Below are 17,202 nucleotides of genomic sequence, written 5' to 3' on the forward strand. Positions count from 1 at the left end.
TCTATAACATAGGCAATAACAAATATTGGTGAGGATGTGGAAAAAAGGGAACCCTCGTATAATGATGGTGGGAATGTAAATTACTACAAGCACTATGGAGCAGTTTGGAGGTTCCTCAAAAAACTAATACAGAGCTACCTTATGATCCAGCAATCCCACTGCTGGCTATATACCAAAAAGAAAGGAAATGAGCATATGGAAGAGATATGGGCACTCCCACGTTTATTGCGGCACTATTTATAATCAAGATCTGGAAGCAACCTTACTGTCCATCAACAAATGAATGGAGAATGAAAATGTAAATAAACACAATGGAGTACTATTCAGCCATAAAAAAAGAATGAGATCCTGTCATTTGCAACAACACGGATGAAACTGGAGAACACTGTGTTAGGTGAAATAAACCAGGCACAGAAAGACAAATTTCACACAATCTCACTCATTTGTGGGAGCTAAAAATTAAAACAATTGAACTCATGGAGATAGAGAGTAAAGGATAGTTACCGGATGCTGGGTAGGGTAGTGAGGTGGTGGTGGGGAAATAGGGATGGTTAATGGGTACAAAAAAAACCCAGAATGAATAGTCGGGCGCAGCGGCTCACACCTGTAATCCCAGCACCTTGGGAGGCTGAGCCAGGTGGATCGCCTGAGGTCAGGAGTTCGAGACCAGCCTGACCAACACGGAGAAACCCCATCTCTACTAAAAATACAAAATTAGCCAGGCGTGGTGGTGCATGCCTGCAGTCCCAGCTACTCGGGAGGCTGAGGCAGGAGAAACACTTGAACCTGGGAGGCGGAGGTTGTGGTGAGGCGAGATCACACCACAGCACTCCAGCCTGGGTGGGCAACAAGAGCAAAACTCTGTCTCAAAAAAACAAACAAACAAAAAAAAAACAGGATGAATAAAACATAATATTTGATAACATAACAGGGTGACTCTAGTAAAAAATAATTTAATTGTACATTTAAAAATAATGAAAAGAATTGGATTGTCTATAACACAAGGATAAATGCTTGAGGTGATGGATACCATTTACCCTGATGTGATTATCATGTGTTGCATGCCTGTAACAAAATGTCTCATGTAACCCATAAATACATACAACTACATACACCACGTACGTATGCACAAAATAAAAAATTATTTTATATTTATAAAATAATTATTTATAATTTTATGTATTTATAATTATTTATAGTTATACATATAATTAATGTTTAATATTTATAATTTTTAATATTCATTAATTTTTAAATGCACACAAAAAATACTGTAAAATCTATGATACCAGGAGATTGGTAAAAATCAATAGACAAAACTCAGATCAGTGATGACATGGATAAACAAGCACACAGTTGATGGGACTACATTCCTAAAAGTCAGTTTGGTATTTATTGTGTAGCAATTTGTAAAAGGTTCAGGGACTTTTACTTCAGCTATCTAATTTCCAGGAGATTCGATTCCAAGAGGAAGCCAAGTGTGAGAAAAGATGTGTACACAAGGATGTTAAAAAGATAGAGGTATTTAAGGATATTCTAGAAAGCACTATTTATAAGAAATAAACTATAAACAATGAAATGGTCATCATTAGAGAACCAGTTAGTAATACTACAGTGTATATAGGTTATGTTACAATATAGATTGTAATATGCTTTGGCTCTGTATCCCCACCCAAATTTCATCTCGAATTGTAATCCCCACATGTTGAGAGAGGACCTGGTGGGAGGTGACTGGATCAGCATGGTTTTCCCTCATGTTGTTCTGGTGATAGAGAGGGAATTTTCAAAATCTGATGGTTTTAAAAGTGGCAGTTTCCCCTGCACACACACACACACTCTCTCTCTCTCTCTCCTGCCGCCATGTAAGATGTGCTCTGCCTCCCCTTCGCCTTCCGCCATGATTTAAGTTTCCTGAGGACTCCCAGGCCATGTGGAACTGTGAGTCAACTAAATCTCTTTCCTTTATAAATTACCCAGTCTCAGGTAGTATCTTTACAGCAGTGTGAAAATGGACTAATACAATGTAAGTGGAGTAAAAATGAGCAACATCATAAATTTATTTTTAAACGTAGGAATGCAGGAAGGAAGGGAGGCAAAATGGGGAGGGAAATAGGGAGGAATGGAAAAGAAAGGAAAAAACAAAAAGAAGGATCAACAAAACAAGTACGACAAAACAATGATAATTGTTGAATCTGGAGGACTGGGTATGGGGGTAGGGTTCATTATAGTATTTTCTCTACTTGTGTAAATATTTTAAAACTTTCATTACAAAGCTCTTTTTAAAAATAAAGAGAACAATTATGGTATAGATTTCTATATATTAAAAAATCCTTCAGAAAATTATTTTACCTAGGCAAAAGGAAGGGAGATTGCTAGATAGAATTCTCTCCTTATTTCAAATGAGTCTTGTCCTAACAAGAGAGTCAGTTTCTTGAGGACAGAAATCATGTTATTCCTCTTTTGTATTTCTTCCCATTTACCAAATTACTATATACATAGTCGATCCTAAATATATAACTTGTTATTTGAAAATACATCTTGAATGGAAAGTATAGTGATAAGCCATCTCTCTCACCTTGTACTCCCTTTCTGTCTCCTTTTGCTAGATTCCGTGAAGAAAAAAACTTTTTGCCATATGCCATCAACTCCTGTATGTTTGCCTGAGATGAGCACAACTTCTAAATCCATAGCAATCTCTCCCCAGAGGTCTGCAAGGTGAAACACTTTAACTATCAATGTGCTTGATGTTTTAACCTCCTCTATAGCAAGACTATAAACTCTTCAAAAATAATGCCTGCCATAAAACACAGCAGGCACTCCAATAAGTACCTGTTGAATGAATGAATTCACAGGTCTGGAAGATGAAAGGTGAGACAGGTAGGCTACGAGACGTGGTAGATTCTTCTTCTTCTTTTTTTTTTTTTTTTGAGACAGTTTCGCTCTTGTTGCCCAAGCTGGAGTGCAATGGCGCCATCTCACTGCAACCTCCGCCTCCCGGGTTCAAGCGATTCTCCTGCCTCAGCCTCCCAAGTAGCTGGGAATACAGGCACGCGCCACCACGCCCGGCTAATTTTTTGTATTTTTAGTAGAAACGGGGCTTCACCATGTTAGCCAGGCTGGTCTCGAACTCCTGACCTCAGGTGATCCACCTGCCTCGGCCTCCCAAAATGCTGGGATTACAGGCGTGGGCCACCACGCCCAGCCAGATCCTTCTTTTAGTGGTATTCAATTTGCATAATTATTTCTACCTCGTTGAAATTTCATTTTAAAAAAAAAGCATTTCTGAATTTCATTAGTTATATAGCTCTGTATAAGGAATAGTTTGCTTTGCCTCAGCTATGAAGTAAGAGTTGAAATAAAAATTATCTTGAGCTCCCCCACTTTATGATTCTACTCTATAATTACCAGGCCCCTAACCATACAAGGATATCTGTAATGTATTCAATCACTAATTTCCTGGCCTTTCTAGTTTGACTAAGATTCTTTCTGTACTATTACGATTAGTGGCACTACAAAAGTCTGGATCACCTTGCCTTTTTGAACACCAAGCTTAATTTTTTTTAAATTTCTGACCTCCTCTGTGGAGAGGATACTATGCCTGACATACCGAAATACTGAAGGTTAATAAGTGCTTATTTTAATGTTAATAATTTGTAACCTGTGACCTAGTTATCTACTCGGCTTTTTAAATCAGTTTTGCACAGATGGTAAAACAGTTTTTACTTGTCTTAGAATTAGTAAGTAGTTTTCTCTGAACCAGTGCCTAACAGTAAAAGCTATCATGCCAGGCACAGTGCTTAAATGTTTAATATATCATATTTCATTTAATTCTGCTAATACAAAAGGGTATTATTCAATTTTTTTTTTTTTTTAGACGGAGTCTCGCTCTGTTGCCCAGGCTGGAGTGCATGGCGTGATCTTTCCTCACTGCGACCTCCACCTCCCGGGTTCAAGCGATTCTCCTGCCTCAGCCTCCTGAGTAGCTGAGATTATAGATGCATGTCACCACGCCCAACTAATTTTTTTGTATTTTTTTTTAGTAGAGACAGGGTTTCACCATGTTGGCCAGACTGGTCTCGAACTCCTGACCTCATGATCCACCCATCTCGGCCTCCCTAAGTGCTGAGATTGCAGGCATGAGCCACCGCGTCCGGCCTATTCCATTTTATAGTTAGGAAAAGAGAGACTACAAAGGATGAATAACTCGACAAAATGCAGACAGCTGGTAAAATAACATCTGTGGGATTCAAATTTTCATCTAATACCAACATGTATGACCCTAACCACTGTAATACACTCCCTCCCTATCGGTGCCCTGGTCATTCTGAAGTGATCAAGACTTACACTACCAATTCACTTTTCTATTCCTCTATTGTATAAACAATCCATTTTATTCTAGTGTCATCCTGAGGATAGGGACTAAGTCTATCTTATTATCCCCAACTAGCATACTGCCTTACACACTGTGGGTATGTAGTAAATACTACCTGAATTTCCCCAGGAAATACTAAGGTATGCAGGACTATCACCTAAAAACCAAACACAAATTTTAAGTCATTTTGGCTTAAAGCTGGGTGTGGTTGCATGCACCTACAGCCCCAGCAACTCAGGAGGCTGAGGTGGGAAGATTACTGAAGGCCAGGAATTCGAGGATGTAGTGCACTCTGATCAAACCTGTGAATAGCCACTGCACTCCAGCCTGGGCAACATAGCGAGGCTCTGTCTCTTAAAACAAAAAAGGCATTTTGGCTCAATTTTTTTTTCTTGCTCTTTTCTTATGGTTGTGTTATTTTTTGCTGTCAACATGCCTGTTCAGCAGCACAGCTTGGAAGCCTATTACCTTGTTTTACTAATACATTCCTGTTCATCTGCTATAGGCCCACCCAGTGATAATCAAGCTTATTAGAATTGTATGTAAAATCAGATCTAGGTAGGGTCTAAGTGGCTCTCCTATAAGTAAAAATAAAACTGTTTAAGAGTAGGGCTTCAGACATCTAATGCAACACTTAACTGCTCAGAGCTCTTGGACTAATTTTTTTTTTTTTTTTTTGAGACTGAGTCTTGCTCTGTCACCCAGGCTGGAGTGCAGTGGCATGATCTCGGCTCACTGCAACCTCTGCCTCCTGGATTAAAATAATTCTCCTGCTTCAGCCTCCTGAGTAGCTGGGATTACAGGTGCATGCCACCAGGCCCAACTAATTTTTTTTTTTTTTTTTTTTTTTTTTAGTAAAGACAGGGTTTCACCATGTTGACCAGACTGGTCTCAAACTCCTGACCTTGTGATCCACCCACTTCAGCCTCCCAAAGTACTGGGATTACAGGCGTGAGCCCCCATGCACAGCCTAATTTACTTTCTAGATTTCTCCCCTGAATTGCAAATAGTTAAAATTTCTGAAACGGCTGTCCTCTGGATGAGTACTACTATATTATGCATACTACAAATACATGTATTTTGGCACTTGAACATGCTTACATACTTGTGCAAAGAAACACACAGCAGTTGATCCAAGTTTGGGCCCTTGATCCAAGCCGGACCAATTAAAGTAGGGTCAATTAAAACCAGTGGAGGAAGACTCTTATCACCTCTTAGGTCACAAACTGGAAGGATAAGCTGGCAGCTCTCATGGTCTCCACTTCAAGCAAATGCCTATCAACTCTAAGTGATAATAAAGCAGACCAGAAGAAAAATTTCTCCAAATATATCATATTTATGGTATCACATCACATACCTAGAAAGTTCTCGCAGAGTCACGAGTTTCTGAATCCACATTTACTTCCTTTTAGTCTTACCCTAGCATTGTCCACAAGGAATTTTACATAAACCCATAGATCCACCTGTTTTTTTTGAGATGGGTTTTGTCCCTTGCAACCAAGAGTGCTAATTATATACATATATGTGCAATACATATACCCAAATAATTTACCAAACTGTATGTCTCTTCTTTATATATTCTAAAGTGCTTAATAGTATCTTTAAGAACTCAGGATCTAGATTAGACTTAAATTGAAACCCAGCTTCACCATTTCCTATCTGTGTGAGGGCAACTTTCTGTACATTTCTGAATTTGTTTCCTCGTTTGTAAAACAGGAACAACCTATTAGATATACCTCCCAAATATACTTTGAATCCATCTTCTTATATATCCATCTCTACTGCCACCAATACCTCTCATCTAGATTGTTAAATACCATACTGCAGACCAAATGGTATTTTGTAATATGGAAATCGAATAAGTTCTCTGCTTAAAATCTTTGATTGGCTTCTGATTGCACTGAACTCTGCTTTCTTGTCTATCCTTATCTTGCATCACTCTCCATCCCTCACCTGTGATGCTCTAGCCACACTAACCTTTTTCTGTTCCTAAAATATGTTAAGCTCCTTCCCCCTTCAAAGCTTTTACACTTGCTCTTCCTTCGGCGTGAAATGCTTTTGTCTCAGATCTTCACAAGGCTAGTTCCCTATCATTCAGGACTTAACTCCAATATCATTCCCTCAAAGAGACCTTTTCTGACCATATTCCATAAAGTAAAAGCAGCAGCAGAAGCATTACCACCACCAATACACTCTATGGTATTACTCTTACTTCATTAAAAAAAAAAAAAAAAAAATCACTTTTGGCCGGGTGTGGTGGTTCACACCTGTAATCCCAGCACTTTGGGAGGCAGAGGTGGGTGGATCACGAAGTCAGGAGATCGAGACCATTCTGGCTAACATGGTGAAACCTTGTCTCTACTAAAAATACAAAAAATTAGCCGGGCGTGGTGGTGAGTACCTGTAGTCCCAGCTACTCAGGAGGATAAGGCATGAGAATCACATGAACCCGGGAGGCAGAGGTTGCAGTGAGCGGAGATTACGCCTCTGCACTGTAGCCTGGGTGACACATCAAGGCTATGTTTCAAAAAAAAAAAAAGGCACTGTTTATAATATTCTTTTTTTTTTTTTTTTTTTTTTTTTGAGACAGAGTCTTGCTCTGTCGCCCAGGCTGGAGTAAAGTGGCGCAATCTCGGCTCACTGCAACCTCTGCCTCCCAGGTTCAAGAGATTCTCCTGCCTCAGCCTCCTGAGTAGCTGGGATTACAGGTGCACGCCACCACGCCCAGCTAATTTTTATATTTTTAATAGAGATAGGGTTTCACCATATTGATCAGGCTGGTCTTGAACTCCTGACCAGGTGATGTGCCCACCTTGGCCTCCCAGAGTGCTGGGATTACAGGCGTGAGCCACTGCGCCCAGCCAATATTCTTTTTCAACTTCTTTGATTGATGATTACAGAAAAGTTAGCAGAAAAATAGCACCTCACTTCTCCCAACATTAACATCTTACATAACTATAGTACCACTATCAAAACCAGGAAAATAGTATTGGTGCAATACTATCGATTTAACTCTAGCTCTTATTCATTTCACCAGTTTTTCCACTAATGTCCTTCTATTCCAGGATCCTATCCATAAGCCCATGTTGCATTTAGTTATTTCTCCTACTCTCATCCAATCTGTGGCAGTTCCTTTATCCTTCAGTCTGTTACAGTCTTGACACCTTAAAGAATATTAGCCATTTCGTAGGCTATCAATCAATCTGGAATTGTTTAATCTTTCCTCATTATTACAGTAAGATTATACATTTTTGGCAAGAATAAAACAGAAATAATATTGTATTCTTCTTAGTGCATCATATCACGGGGTATATCAGCATGTCCTACTACTGGTGATGCTCACCTTGATCACTTAATTAAGATGGCATCTTCAGGCTTCTCCTTTAGTAAATATCTTGGGGAAGATACTTTGAAACTATGCAAATATCCTATTTCATTTCAAACTTTTGACCATTACTGCCAAGTGCCGTGGCTCGTGCCTGTAATCCCAGCACTCTGGGAGGTCGAGGTGGGAGAACTGCTCGAGTCCAGGAGTTTAAAAGAAGCCTTAGCAACACAGTGAGATGCAATCTCAAAAAATAAAAAATTAGCCAGTCGTAGTGGCATGCACCTGTAGTCCCAGCTACTCTGGACTCATTCTTTTAGTTGGCCCTTTATAGTTGAAAATTCATAAGTTTAATGTGGCTATGATATAACCAACTTATATAAATTGCAGTAGGAGATCAGAACAATTTCACCTTATAAAACTCTAACATCCCCATCCAGGTGCTACAGGTACATCAATCTACAACAAATACCCAAATCCTCCAAGATGAACTCATCCTTTCTACCTCACTAAGACTTATTTTTATACCTACTCTCTCAGTAGCAGCACAGCTCTCCATGGCTGAAACCTCAGAAACATTATTGGCTTGATTCTCCGTGATATGTAGCCCCATCCATGTGAACAACGTTCCACCTCTAAGAAGTTTCTCTCTCCCCTTGTCTTTTCCATTCCCACTACTGTAACTCTACTTGGTCTGCCTAATACCTTGCCTGAATTACTGCAAAAGCTTTCTACTTCTTATTCCCAGCTCTTCCCCATTCCAGTCTTCCATCTTTCCTGTCACCAGATTAATCTTCCTAAGGGACAACTCTGTGGCCCACCTGTTTTCAAAAAAAAGTCAATAGCCTTCCTGGCCTTCTGAATGTAGCCCAAGCCTGGATTTACATATCTATAAAGAACTTCTATAAACAACCACTAAATTATCCTTCCTTTTGCCAATATCAAAACTATTTCAACTGCTCAAAGAGGATGCATACTGCAAATCAAGGACAAGCAAAACAAAAACTAAAAGAACCAAAGGGAAAAGACATCCAACTCAGCATGATTTCTGAACAAAGAATAAAATAAACACAACTACCATTTAAGATGGACAAAGCCAAAGAAAAGTCAAAAGTAAAAAAAATTTTGAACCCCATTCATAGTTGAAAAATATTTGATTATGGGCAAGCTAGAATGTTATTCCTGAGAATGCAAATCTAAATCAAGTTCCTAGGCTCCAAAGACTGAAAGGAACCAGAGGAAATACTATTGTTGTGTTTCAACAATTCCAAGACTGTCCCAACTAGATTCTAACTTTACTTATACTAAAGCACCCTAAGGTCAGTCCTCCATGTAAAAGAAAACACCTACCATGGTACTATCACTGACCAGTTTTTTGTTTTTTAAAATATGCATTTTATCATACAACATAAAGTAAATAAAACAATATAAAAAGCTGATGCTTTCATCAAATTATTAATATTTTGAGGCCAGGTATGGTGGCTCATGCCCACAATCCCAGCATTTTGGGAGGCTGAGGAGGAAGGATTGCTTGAGGCCAGGAGTTCAAAACCAGCCTGGGCTACATAGCAAGACCGGCTCTCGATGAAAAAAAAAAAAAAAAGAAAAACACATTAGCCAGGCGGCCGGGCGCAGTCGCTCACGTCTGTAATTCCAACACTCTGGGAGGCCAAGGCGGGTGGATCACTTGAGCTTAGGAGTTCAAGACCAGCCTGGGCAGCATGGTGAAACCCCATCTCTACTAAAAATAAAAAAATTAGGCATGGTGGCATGCGCTCATAGTCCCAGCACTTGGGAGGCTGAGGCAGGAGAACTGCTTGAGCCTGAAAGGCAGAGGTTGCAGTGAGCCAAGATTGTACCACTGCACTCCAGCCTGGGCAACAGAGACAGAGAGAGCCCTTGTCTCAAAAAAAAAGATAAAGTATATATATATACACACACACACATATATATATGTGTGTATATATATATATTAGTCAGGCATGGTGACGTATGCCTGTAGTCCCAGCTACTTAGGAGGCTGAGGCAGGTGGGGCCCTTATGCCCAGGAGTTACAGTGAGGTATAACTGTACCACTGCACTCCAGCCTGGGCAACAGAGCAAGACTTTGTTTCTAAAAATAATAATAATTAATATTTTACCTCATGACAAATGAAGTTTGAAACATCTTCCCAAAAGGAGAAGAAATATCCCCTAGGAATAAATGATTCATTATTCACTAATGTGGTGTTTGCAGCCACTTCAGAGAACATAACTGGCACAAAAAAAGAGAGTCAATTGTATCTCTAAGGGAGCATATATTACTTGCAACATGAAAATCACAAAAATGGTTAACTTTAGATATCCATAAAACATAATAAAAGAAAACTTACCAAAAGTTAATTATATTAAATAACCTCTAGAACAGGTATGGCAAATAGATTTGATCTTGCATACCAGCTCCAAAGGACAACGTGTTCTGAATAAGACACCTCCTATGAAGCTGTGCTATGGTTCATAGGCAAAAAGAACTAAAATCAATTAACAATGTTGGCTGTTAAATAACGTTATTTGTGTTGTTTATTTGCCATTCCTATGCTTCTGTATTTCAAATAATCCCACAAAATGTACAATTACAACATTACTTACTGCTTCAACGGAGTTACATTCTCGTCTTGTTTCTAAATAACGTAGTGCTCGTTTTTCTTCTTCTTTTAATTTAGCATCTGCCTGTCCAGAAGCAAAATAGCAATCATTTTAAGAATATCAAGAGAATTGCTCAAATTATCACATATGCTAAGTTCTAACTTACATATTTCATATAATTCTGTACACCATTTTGTTGTAAATACGAGGGTGCTTGTGTTCTATAAAATCTCTCTGTTGAATCCAAGTATGCCTTCTCAAAATTGTCCCTATAAATTTGAAGCTTATCCTCAGGATTAGAACAAAGGTTAACTGAAAAACAGAAAATAAAGTATTACTCCAATTATGATTAAAATCAATATTTTGAGTATAATAAATGAAATAAATATCGAGGATTCACTATGTGCAAGGTAATAATGCTCAAGAGAACATATAATTATATAAGACAAAATCCTTCTCCATAAGATGATGACAGCACAAAGCAGTAAAGTAACAAATAAATAATACAAATATAGACTATTTTATTTTTGAATAGGTAAGAGACTGACTTCTAACTGAATAATCAAGAAAACATTCACAGAAGCAATGGGATTTAAATTGAATCTTAAAGAATCAACTAGAATTTGCATAAATGGAGATTAGTAAGGTAAGTAAATATTCAGAAGCAGAAAAGCACAAGAAAATATGACTAGGTTGTCTAAGTGGATTGCAAGGTTAATAGAAGGTAAGGTAGAATGGTAAATTACAAATGGTTGTGAAGATGTCCTGGGCAACATAGTAAAATCATGTGTCTACAGAAAAATTAAGGCCGTGCACAAAGGCTCACACTTGTAATCCTAGCACTATGGGAGGCCAAGATGGGCAGATTACCTGAGGTCAGGAGTTTAAGAACAGCCTGGCCACTATGGTGAAACCCCGTCTCTACTAAAAATACAAAAATTAGCTGGGCGTGATGGCACACACCTGTAATCTCAGCTATTCTGGAGGCTGAGGTATGAAACTGCTTGGACCCAGGAAGTGGAGGTTGCAGTGAGCTGAGAGCATGCCACTGCACTTCAACCTGGGTGACAGAGTGAGATTCTGTCTCAAAAAAAGAAAAAAAAAAAAAAAAAAAAAACATTAGCCAGGTGTGGGGTACATGCCTGCAGTCCCAGCTACTTAGGAGGCTGAGATAGGAGGACTGTTTGAGCCTGAGAGGTGGAGGTTCAATGAGCCATGATCACGTCACTGCACTCCAGCTTGGGCAACAGAGCAAAACCCCATCTCTTAAAAAAAAAAAAAAAAAAAAGCATGGTGTAGCACTTAAGGGGTAAGTAGAAAAAATACCAATAAAATAGTGCTTAAACATTTATGAACAGCATATGGGTTAAACAACAGCAATAAGATCATTATAAGAGGATTGTTTCAAAACCCTGCATGTAAAGTTTAATGTCTGGTGGCAGTTCAAATAAAAACAAATACATTTCAGGAGCACTGCTAATGAAAATCTAAAGGCTTGATAACTAAAGGATTATGGGGGCAATGAAGAAAAGCCAGTCAAAAATAACTCTATAGGTTCATTAACTCAATAAATACTTATCTAGAGTGATTTTGTGCCATGCATTCTATGTTCACTAAAGACACAGTGCTAACAACACAATTAAACAAAAGTACTATGCCAAGGAGGCACAGGAACTGTGAAGCACTAAATGACAGAACTTAACTTAGTCTGGGAATGAAGACAGGCCTCCAGGAGGAGGATGAAGCATGGGGAAGAGGCATACTCTAAGTAACAGGAAACAGATTAGAAGTCAGAGGGAATGTGCTCCTACATGCTCTCCTTTTCATTACTTTTCATGGAAGTAACCTGCTTCCTGAAACATGAATACCTAACCTTTTAATGAACTAGTTACCTTTTATAAGCTATACATTCAAATTTATATATCTAGTTTACTTCACTAAAAAGACTTGCCAAGAAATTAATGGCATGAAGAAAATATTAACCACATTAATATGAATTTTTATACACTTTTAAGCAGAATTAATATCATTTGTGTACTCTTAAAAAAAATCTAGTACAAAAAGTAGATGTAACTTTGTATGCTAATAAACACAACTTTGTGCTATTCTGTAATTGTTCTACAATTTCCATGAAACAGAAATTATGATCATAAAAGTTCAGAACATACCATACGATTCTCTTACTCCAATAACCAGCTGAGAATCGAAAGCTTCTCCCAATCTTTCAGCATGTACCAGCTTCATTGCACTATCTTGGAGTCTGTTTTTTATATTTGAAAAGATGGACTCATTCCATGTATCAAGCATAAGCTAGGAAAACAAGAAAAAATTGTAACACAATTTTCAATTATTAATATACAAAGTATCATGTACAAACACTAAAAAAGGAAATCAAATTCATAGGCCTGGGCCAGGTGCAGTGGCTCATGCCTGTAGTCCCAGCAATTTGGGAGGCCGAGGCAGGTGGATCGCTGGAGTCCATGAGTTCGAGACCAGCCTGGGCAACAGGGCAAACTCCTGTCTCTATAAAAAAAATACAAAAAAAAAAAAAAAAAAAAAATAGCCAGGCGTGGTGGTGTACACCTGTAATCCCAGTGAGCCAAGACCATGCCACTGCACTCCAGCCTGGGTGACAAAGTAAGACCCTATCTCAAAATAACTTAGGTTGCATTCACTCAAATACTTCAGGGAAGCAGTATATTTAGCATAATGGTAAACAAGGGTCGACTAAGTGTGGTCTAATCCCAAAACCTTGGGAGGCCAAGGTGGGAGGATCACTTGAGGCCAGGAGTTTGAGAGCCGCCTTGGCAACACAGTAAGACCCATCTTAATGACAACAAAAAATACAAAAATTTGCTAGGCATGCTGGCATGCGCTTGTACTCCCAGCTACTTGGGAGGCTGAGGTGGGAGGATCACTTAAGTCCAAGAGGGCAAGGCTGCAGCAAGCCAGATCACACCATTCCACTCTAGCCTGGGCAACACAGCAAGACCCCATTTCAAACAAAACAAAAGTAAATAAAGAACAAATGTTTCAGAATCCAACATAACTGGAATTCAATTCCAGCTGTTACTTATCTGCTTTCTTATGTGTAAAATGGTCAAAATAATAGTGCAAATTTCAGTGGTTGTAAAAATTAACTATGATAATACATGGAAAATGTTTATTCTCCTATAGTTCCATGGTTGAATTTCAGATATATTGGTGGTCTGAAACAGACATATGCACATGTTTGTAAAGACACATAAAAAATGCAAAAAGGACCAACTGAAAATCTGATACTGGACCTTATAAAAGAGTATGCAAATCTACTGTTTAGATGTTCCATTAAATGATAAAAATGGTAATATAAACATTGGTGATTATATCAGTACTCCAAGAAACTTGGTCAGATGTAGGAGATACATTAAGAACAACAACAATAACAATGAGAGTTAACAGTTTTCTAACACTCATTCTGTACCTGGGACTGCTCTATGTATTGTCCGCATATAACTCATTTAATCCTCATAATCTTGATATGGGTACTATAATTATCCCCCCTTTAGATATGAGAAACCTGGGGTACAGATAGCAAAGCTAACTTTCCACATTTATGCATCTCATCAGTGGCAACACTGAGATGTGAATCCAAAAACTGTGGTCCCAGAATTGTTACACTTAATCACTAAGTGGATGCTGCTTCCCACAACCAATAGAGAATGTCAAAACTTCCCACAACCAACAGAGAATGGCCAAAAAAAAGGACAAGATTATGAGACTACAAATTAAATAGCAGCCAGAAGTGTTTTTCACTTTTATTTTTTTCTTGGCACTAATTTCCCATATTGCAGTGATTTCTATCACTGAAGAACCACTGGGTATCTAAATTTACAGAATCCCTGTCAACATCAGAGCAAATTTTAAGGCTGGGATGGGGCAACAATGCCCAGGTTACACTATTGTAATGCCGGAGTGTGTTACTATAACCATCACAGCAAACAGCAAATTGACTAAAGTTCAAATGGCATTTTTTACTTTTCAAATCTATGGTTCCATTTGATTCTTACAAGTGGAAAGATACATGGAAAATGAGGACAGAGTTTGAAGAGTTGAAAGGGAAACCTAGGACCCTTCATATTCAGCACTGAGTTCTTTCCATTAAATCATGACTGGTTACTTGACACAAATTTTGAATAGAAAATAGGCACAGTACACACTGAACTTATAATAGAAGAATTAAGTAAAAGGGAAATTATAAAGATAGCAGTTTAGCCACAATTAAATATAAAGATATCAGAAGGTAACCTAAAAAAAGGAGATTTTTGAGAGAGGAGAAAAGTAATTTAATTTCTAGTAAGGGTATAGGCTGGGTGTGGTGGCTCATGCCTGTAATTCCAACAGTTCTGGAGGCCGAGACAGGCGGATCACCTGAGGGCAGGAGTTCGAGACCAGCCTGGCCAACATGGTGAAACCAGGTCTCTACTAAAAATACAAAAAATAGCCGGGTGTGGTGGCGCATGCCTGTAGTCCCAGCTACTCATGAGGCTGAGGCAGGAGAACTGCTTGAACCCGGGAGGTGGAGGCTGCAGTGAGCAGAGATTGCGCCACTGCACACTCCAGCCTAGGCGACAGAGTGATGCTCCAGTTCTTAAAAAAAAAAAAAAAGAGTATAAAGAAAGAATAGAGACATAAAACACTGAAGATAATACCAGGAAAAGGAGAAAGTAAAAAGGAAAAGTAAAGGAGATAATGGTTGAAGACACAGATCTATAGCTTAAGACCACATAAAAAGATGAAAGAAGATTGAAGCTAAAGACATAAATAAGAGTATTATTCAATAAAATCTAATAAGAGCTGAAAAGCAATTTACATGTGAAGTAGAAAAACCCACTTACAAGTTTAAATTACTTTCAAATGCTTCCAAATCACCCTCTTTCTGAAGAATATTAGGAAAACAATGAGAAAAACAGTCTTACCTTTCGAACAATACTGTCTTCCACATTTGATTTTTTATTGCTGCCCTGTTTACCCATTAAAGTAATCTCTAGTTGACAAAAAGGTTTTGGTAAAATATCACATTGTGTAAAGAACTTTCTCCATTCAACAATATATGCTTTTAGCAAAGCCGTATCATCTTGATGGCTCAGTACTCGCTGAAAAAAAGAGGTGTACCAATTTGAAATAAATGTAGTTGCTCTGAAAAATTAAGAACAAAACATATCCATGCCAAAATTTTAAGTGTACTTAATTTTTAAATTATTTTACAAGCTCTTATATCCAAAAGAAATTAAAACATGTTCACAAAAAAAAACTTGTATACGAATGTTCACAGCAGCATTATTCAAAATAGATAAAAAGTAGAAACAACCCAAATATCCACTAGCTGAAATATGGATAAACAATATAGCGGCCAGGCATGGTGGCTCATACCTGTAGTCCCAGCACTTTGGGAGGCTGAGGCGGGAGGATTGCTTGAGCTCAGGAATTTGAGACCAACCTGGGCAACACAGCAAGACCTCATCTCCACAAATAAAACAAAAAATTAGCTGGGTGTGGTGGTGCTTGCCTGTGGTCCCAGCTACTTAGGAGGTTGAGGATTGCTTCAGAGGCTACAGCAAGCTGTGGTTTTGCCACTGCACTCTGGCCTGGGTGACAGAACAATACCCTGTCTCAAAAAGAAAAAAAAAAAACTAAACAAATGAAAAAAAGAAACCAAAAAAACCCACAATACATGGTATATCCAAACAATAGATATTATTCGGCCATAAAGAGAAACAAAAATTGTGAAAGAAACTAGTCACAAAAGGCCACATATTATTCCAATTATAGAAAACGTCAAATATAGACATATCCATAGGGACAATAGATCAGTGATTTAGTGGGTTGGGAGAAGGGAGTGACTGTTCATAGGTATAGGATTTCTTTTTAGGGTGATGAAAATATTCTGAGATTATTGGGTGATGGTTGCACAACTTTATGAAATATACTACAACTCACTGAATCATATCCTTTAAGAGAGTAAATTTTATGGTATGTTAATTATATCTCAATTTTTTAAAAGGTGGTGGAGTCACGCCAGGTACAGTGGCTCGTGCCTGTAATCCCAGCACTTTGGGAGGCTGAGGCAGGTAGATTACGAGGTCATGAGTTCGAGACCAGCCTGACCAACATGGTGAAATCCTGTCTCTACTAGAAATACAAAAATTAGCCAGACATGGTGGCATGTGCCTGTAATCTCAGCTGCTTGGGAGGCTGAGGCGGGAGAATCACTTGAATCCGGGAGGCGGAGGTTGTAGTGAGCCAAGATTACGCTAGGCGACAGAACGAGAATCCATCTCAAAAAAAAAAAAAAAAAAAAAAAAAAAGGTGGTGGAGTCTATTTCTCCACTATTAGAGTTTGGGCTGGTCCTGTGATTTACTTTGACCAACAGACCACCACCGATGTAACACTGTGAGATTTCTCAGCCTATTCATGAACAGGTATTGTAGATACTACTTTCATCTCAAAGGCTGGTTTCCTTGAGAATGAGAAACCACAGAGGGAAGAGAAAGCCGCACCAAAAACCATGTATGTGTTTCAATGCTTTCTTAGACCACCTTGTCCAACAGCTCACTGCTGCTGCATTAATAAGCTTAGGCAAAAATCAGCTGAGACCAGCCCAAATTGCTAAGCCACAGAATTGTGAACAAATAAAACAGTTGTATTAATCAAGGTTAAAAAAAAAAAAAAGACTCCACCTATGTTTATTATTTTTCTTTTTTTGTTCTTTAAAAAATGTTATAAACATTTCAAGGAATATTGCCTTTCAACCATTTGGAAGATCTGGTCCTTCCTAACAAGGTACGTTCAATTGAAGATTACCTAGTAAAATGATTCACAATTAAAAAAAAAAATTCT

At 38.4% G+C, this 17,202-nt stretch overlaps 1 protein-coding gene across 1 annotated transcript in view; it reads right to left on the reverse strand.

Moving 5' to 3' along the window:
• Positions 1 to 17,202, reverse strand: part of CUL5 (cullin 5) — a 105,211-nt gene that overhangs the window by 45,127 nt on the left and 42,882 nt on the right. The window contains 4 exon segments of the mRNA XM_003910647.5: positions 10,326 to 10,406; positions 10,489 to 10,634; positions 12,491 to 12,632; positions 15,281 to 15,457. Coding sequence (XP_003910696.3) covers positions 10,326 to 10,406; positions 10,489 to 10,634; positions 12,491 to 12,632; positions 15,281 to 15,457 — 546 coding nt within the window.

This window comes from Papio anubis, chromosome 12 (assembly GCF_008728515.1).
Source record: "Papio anubis isolate 15944 chromosome 12, Panubis1.0, whole genome shotgun sequence".
Lineage (NCBI taxonomy): Eukaryota > Metazoa > Chordata > Mammalia > Primates > Cercopithecidae > Papio > Papio anubis.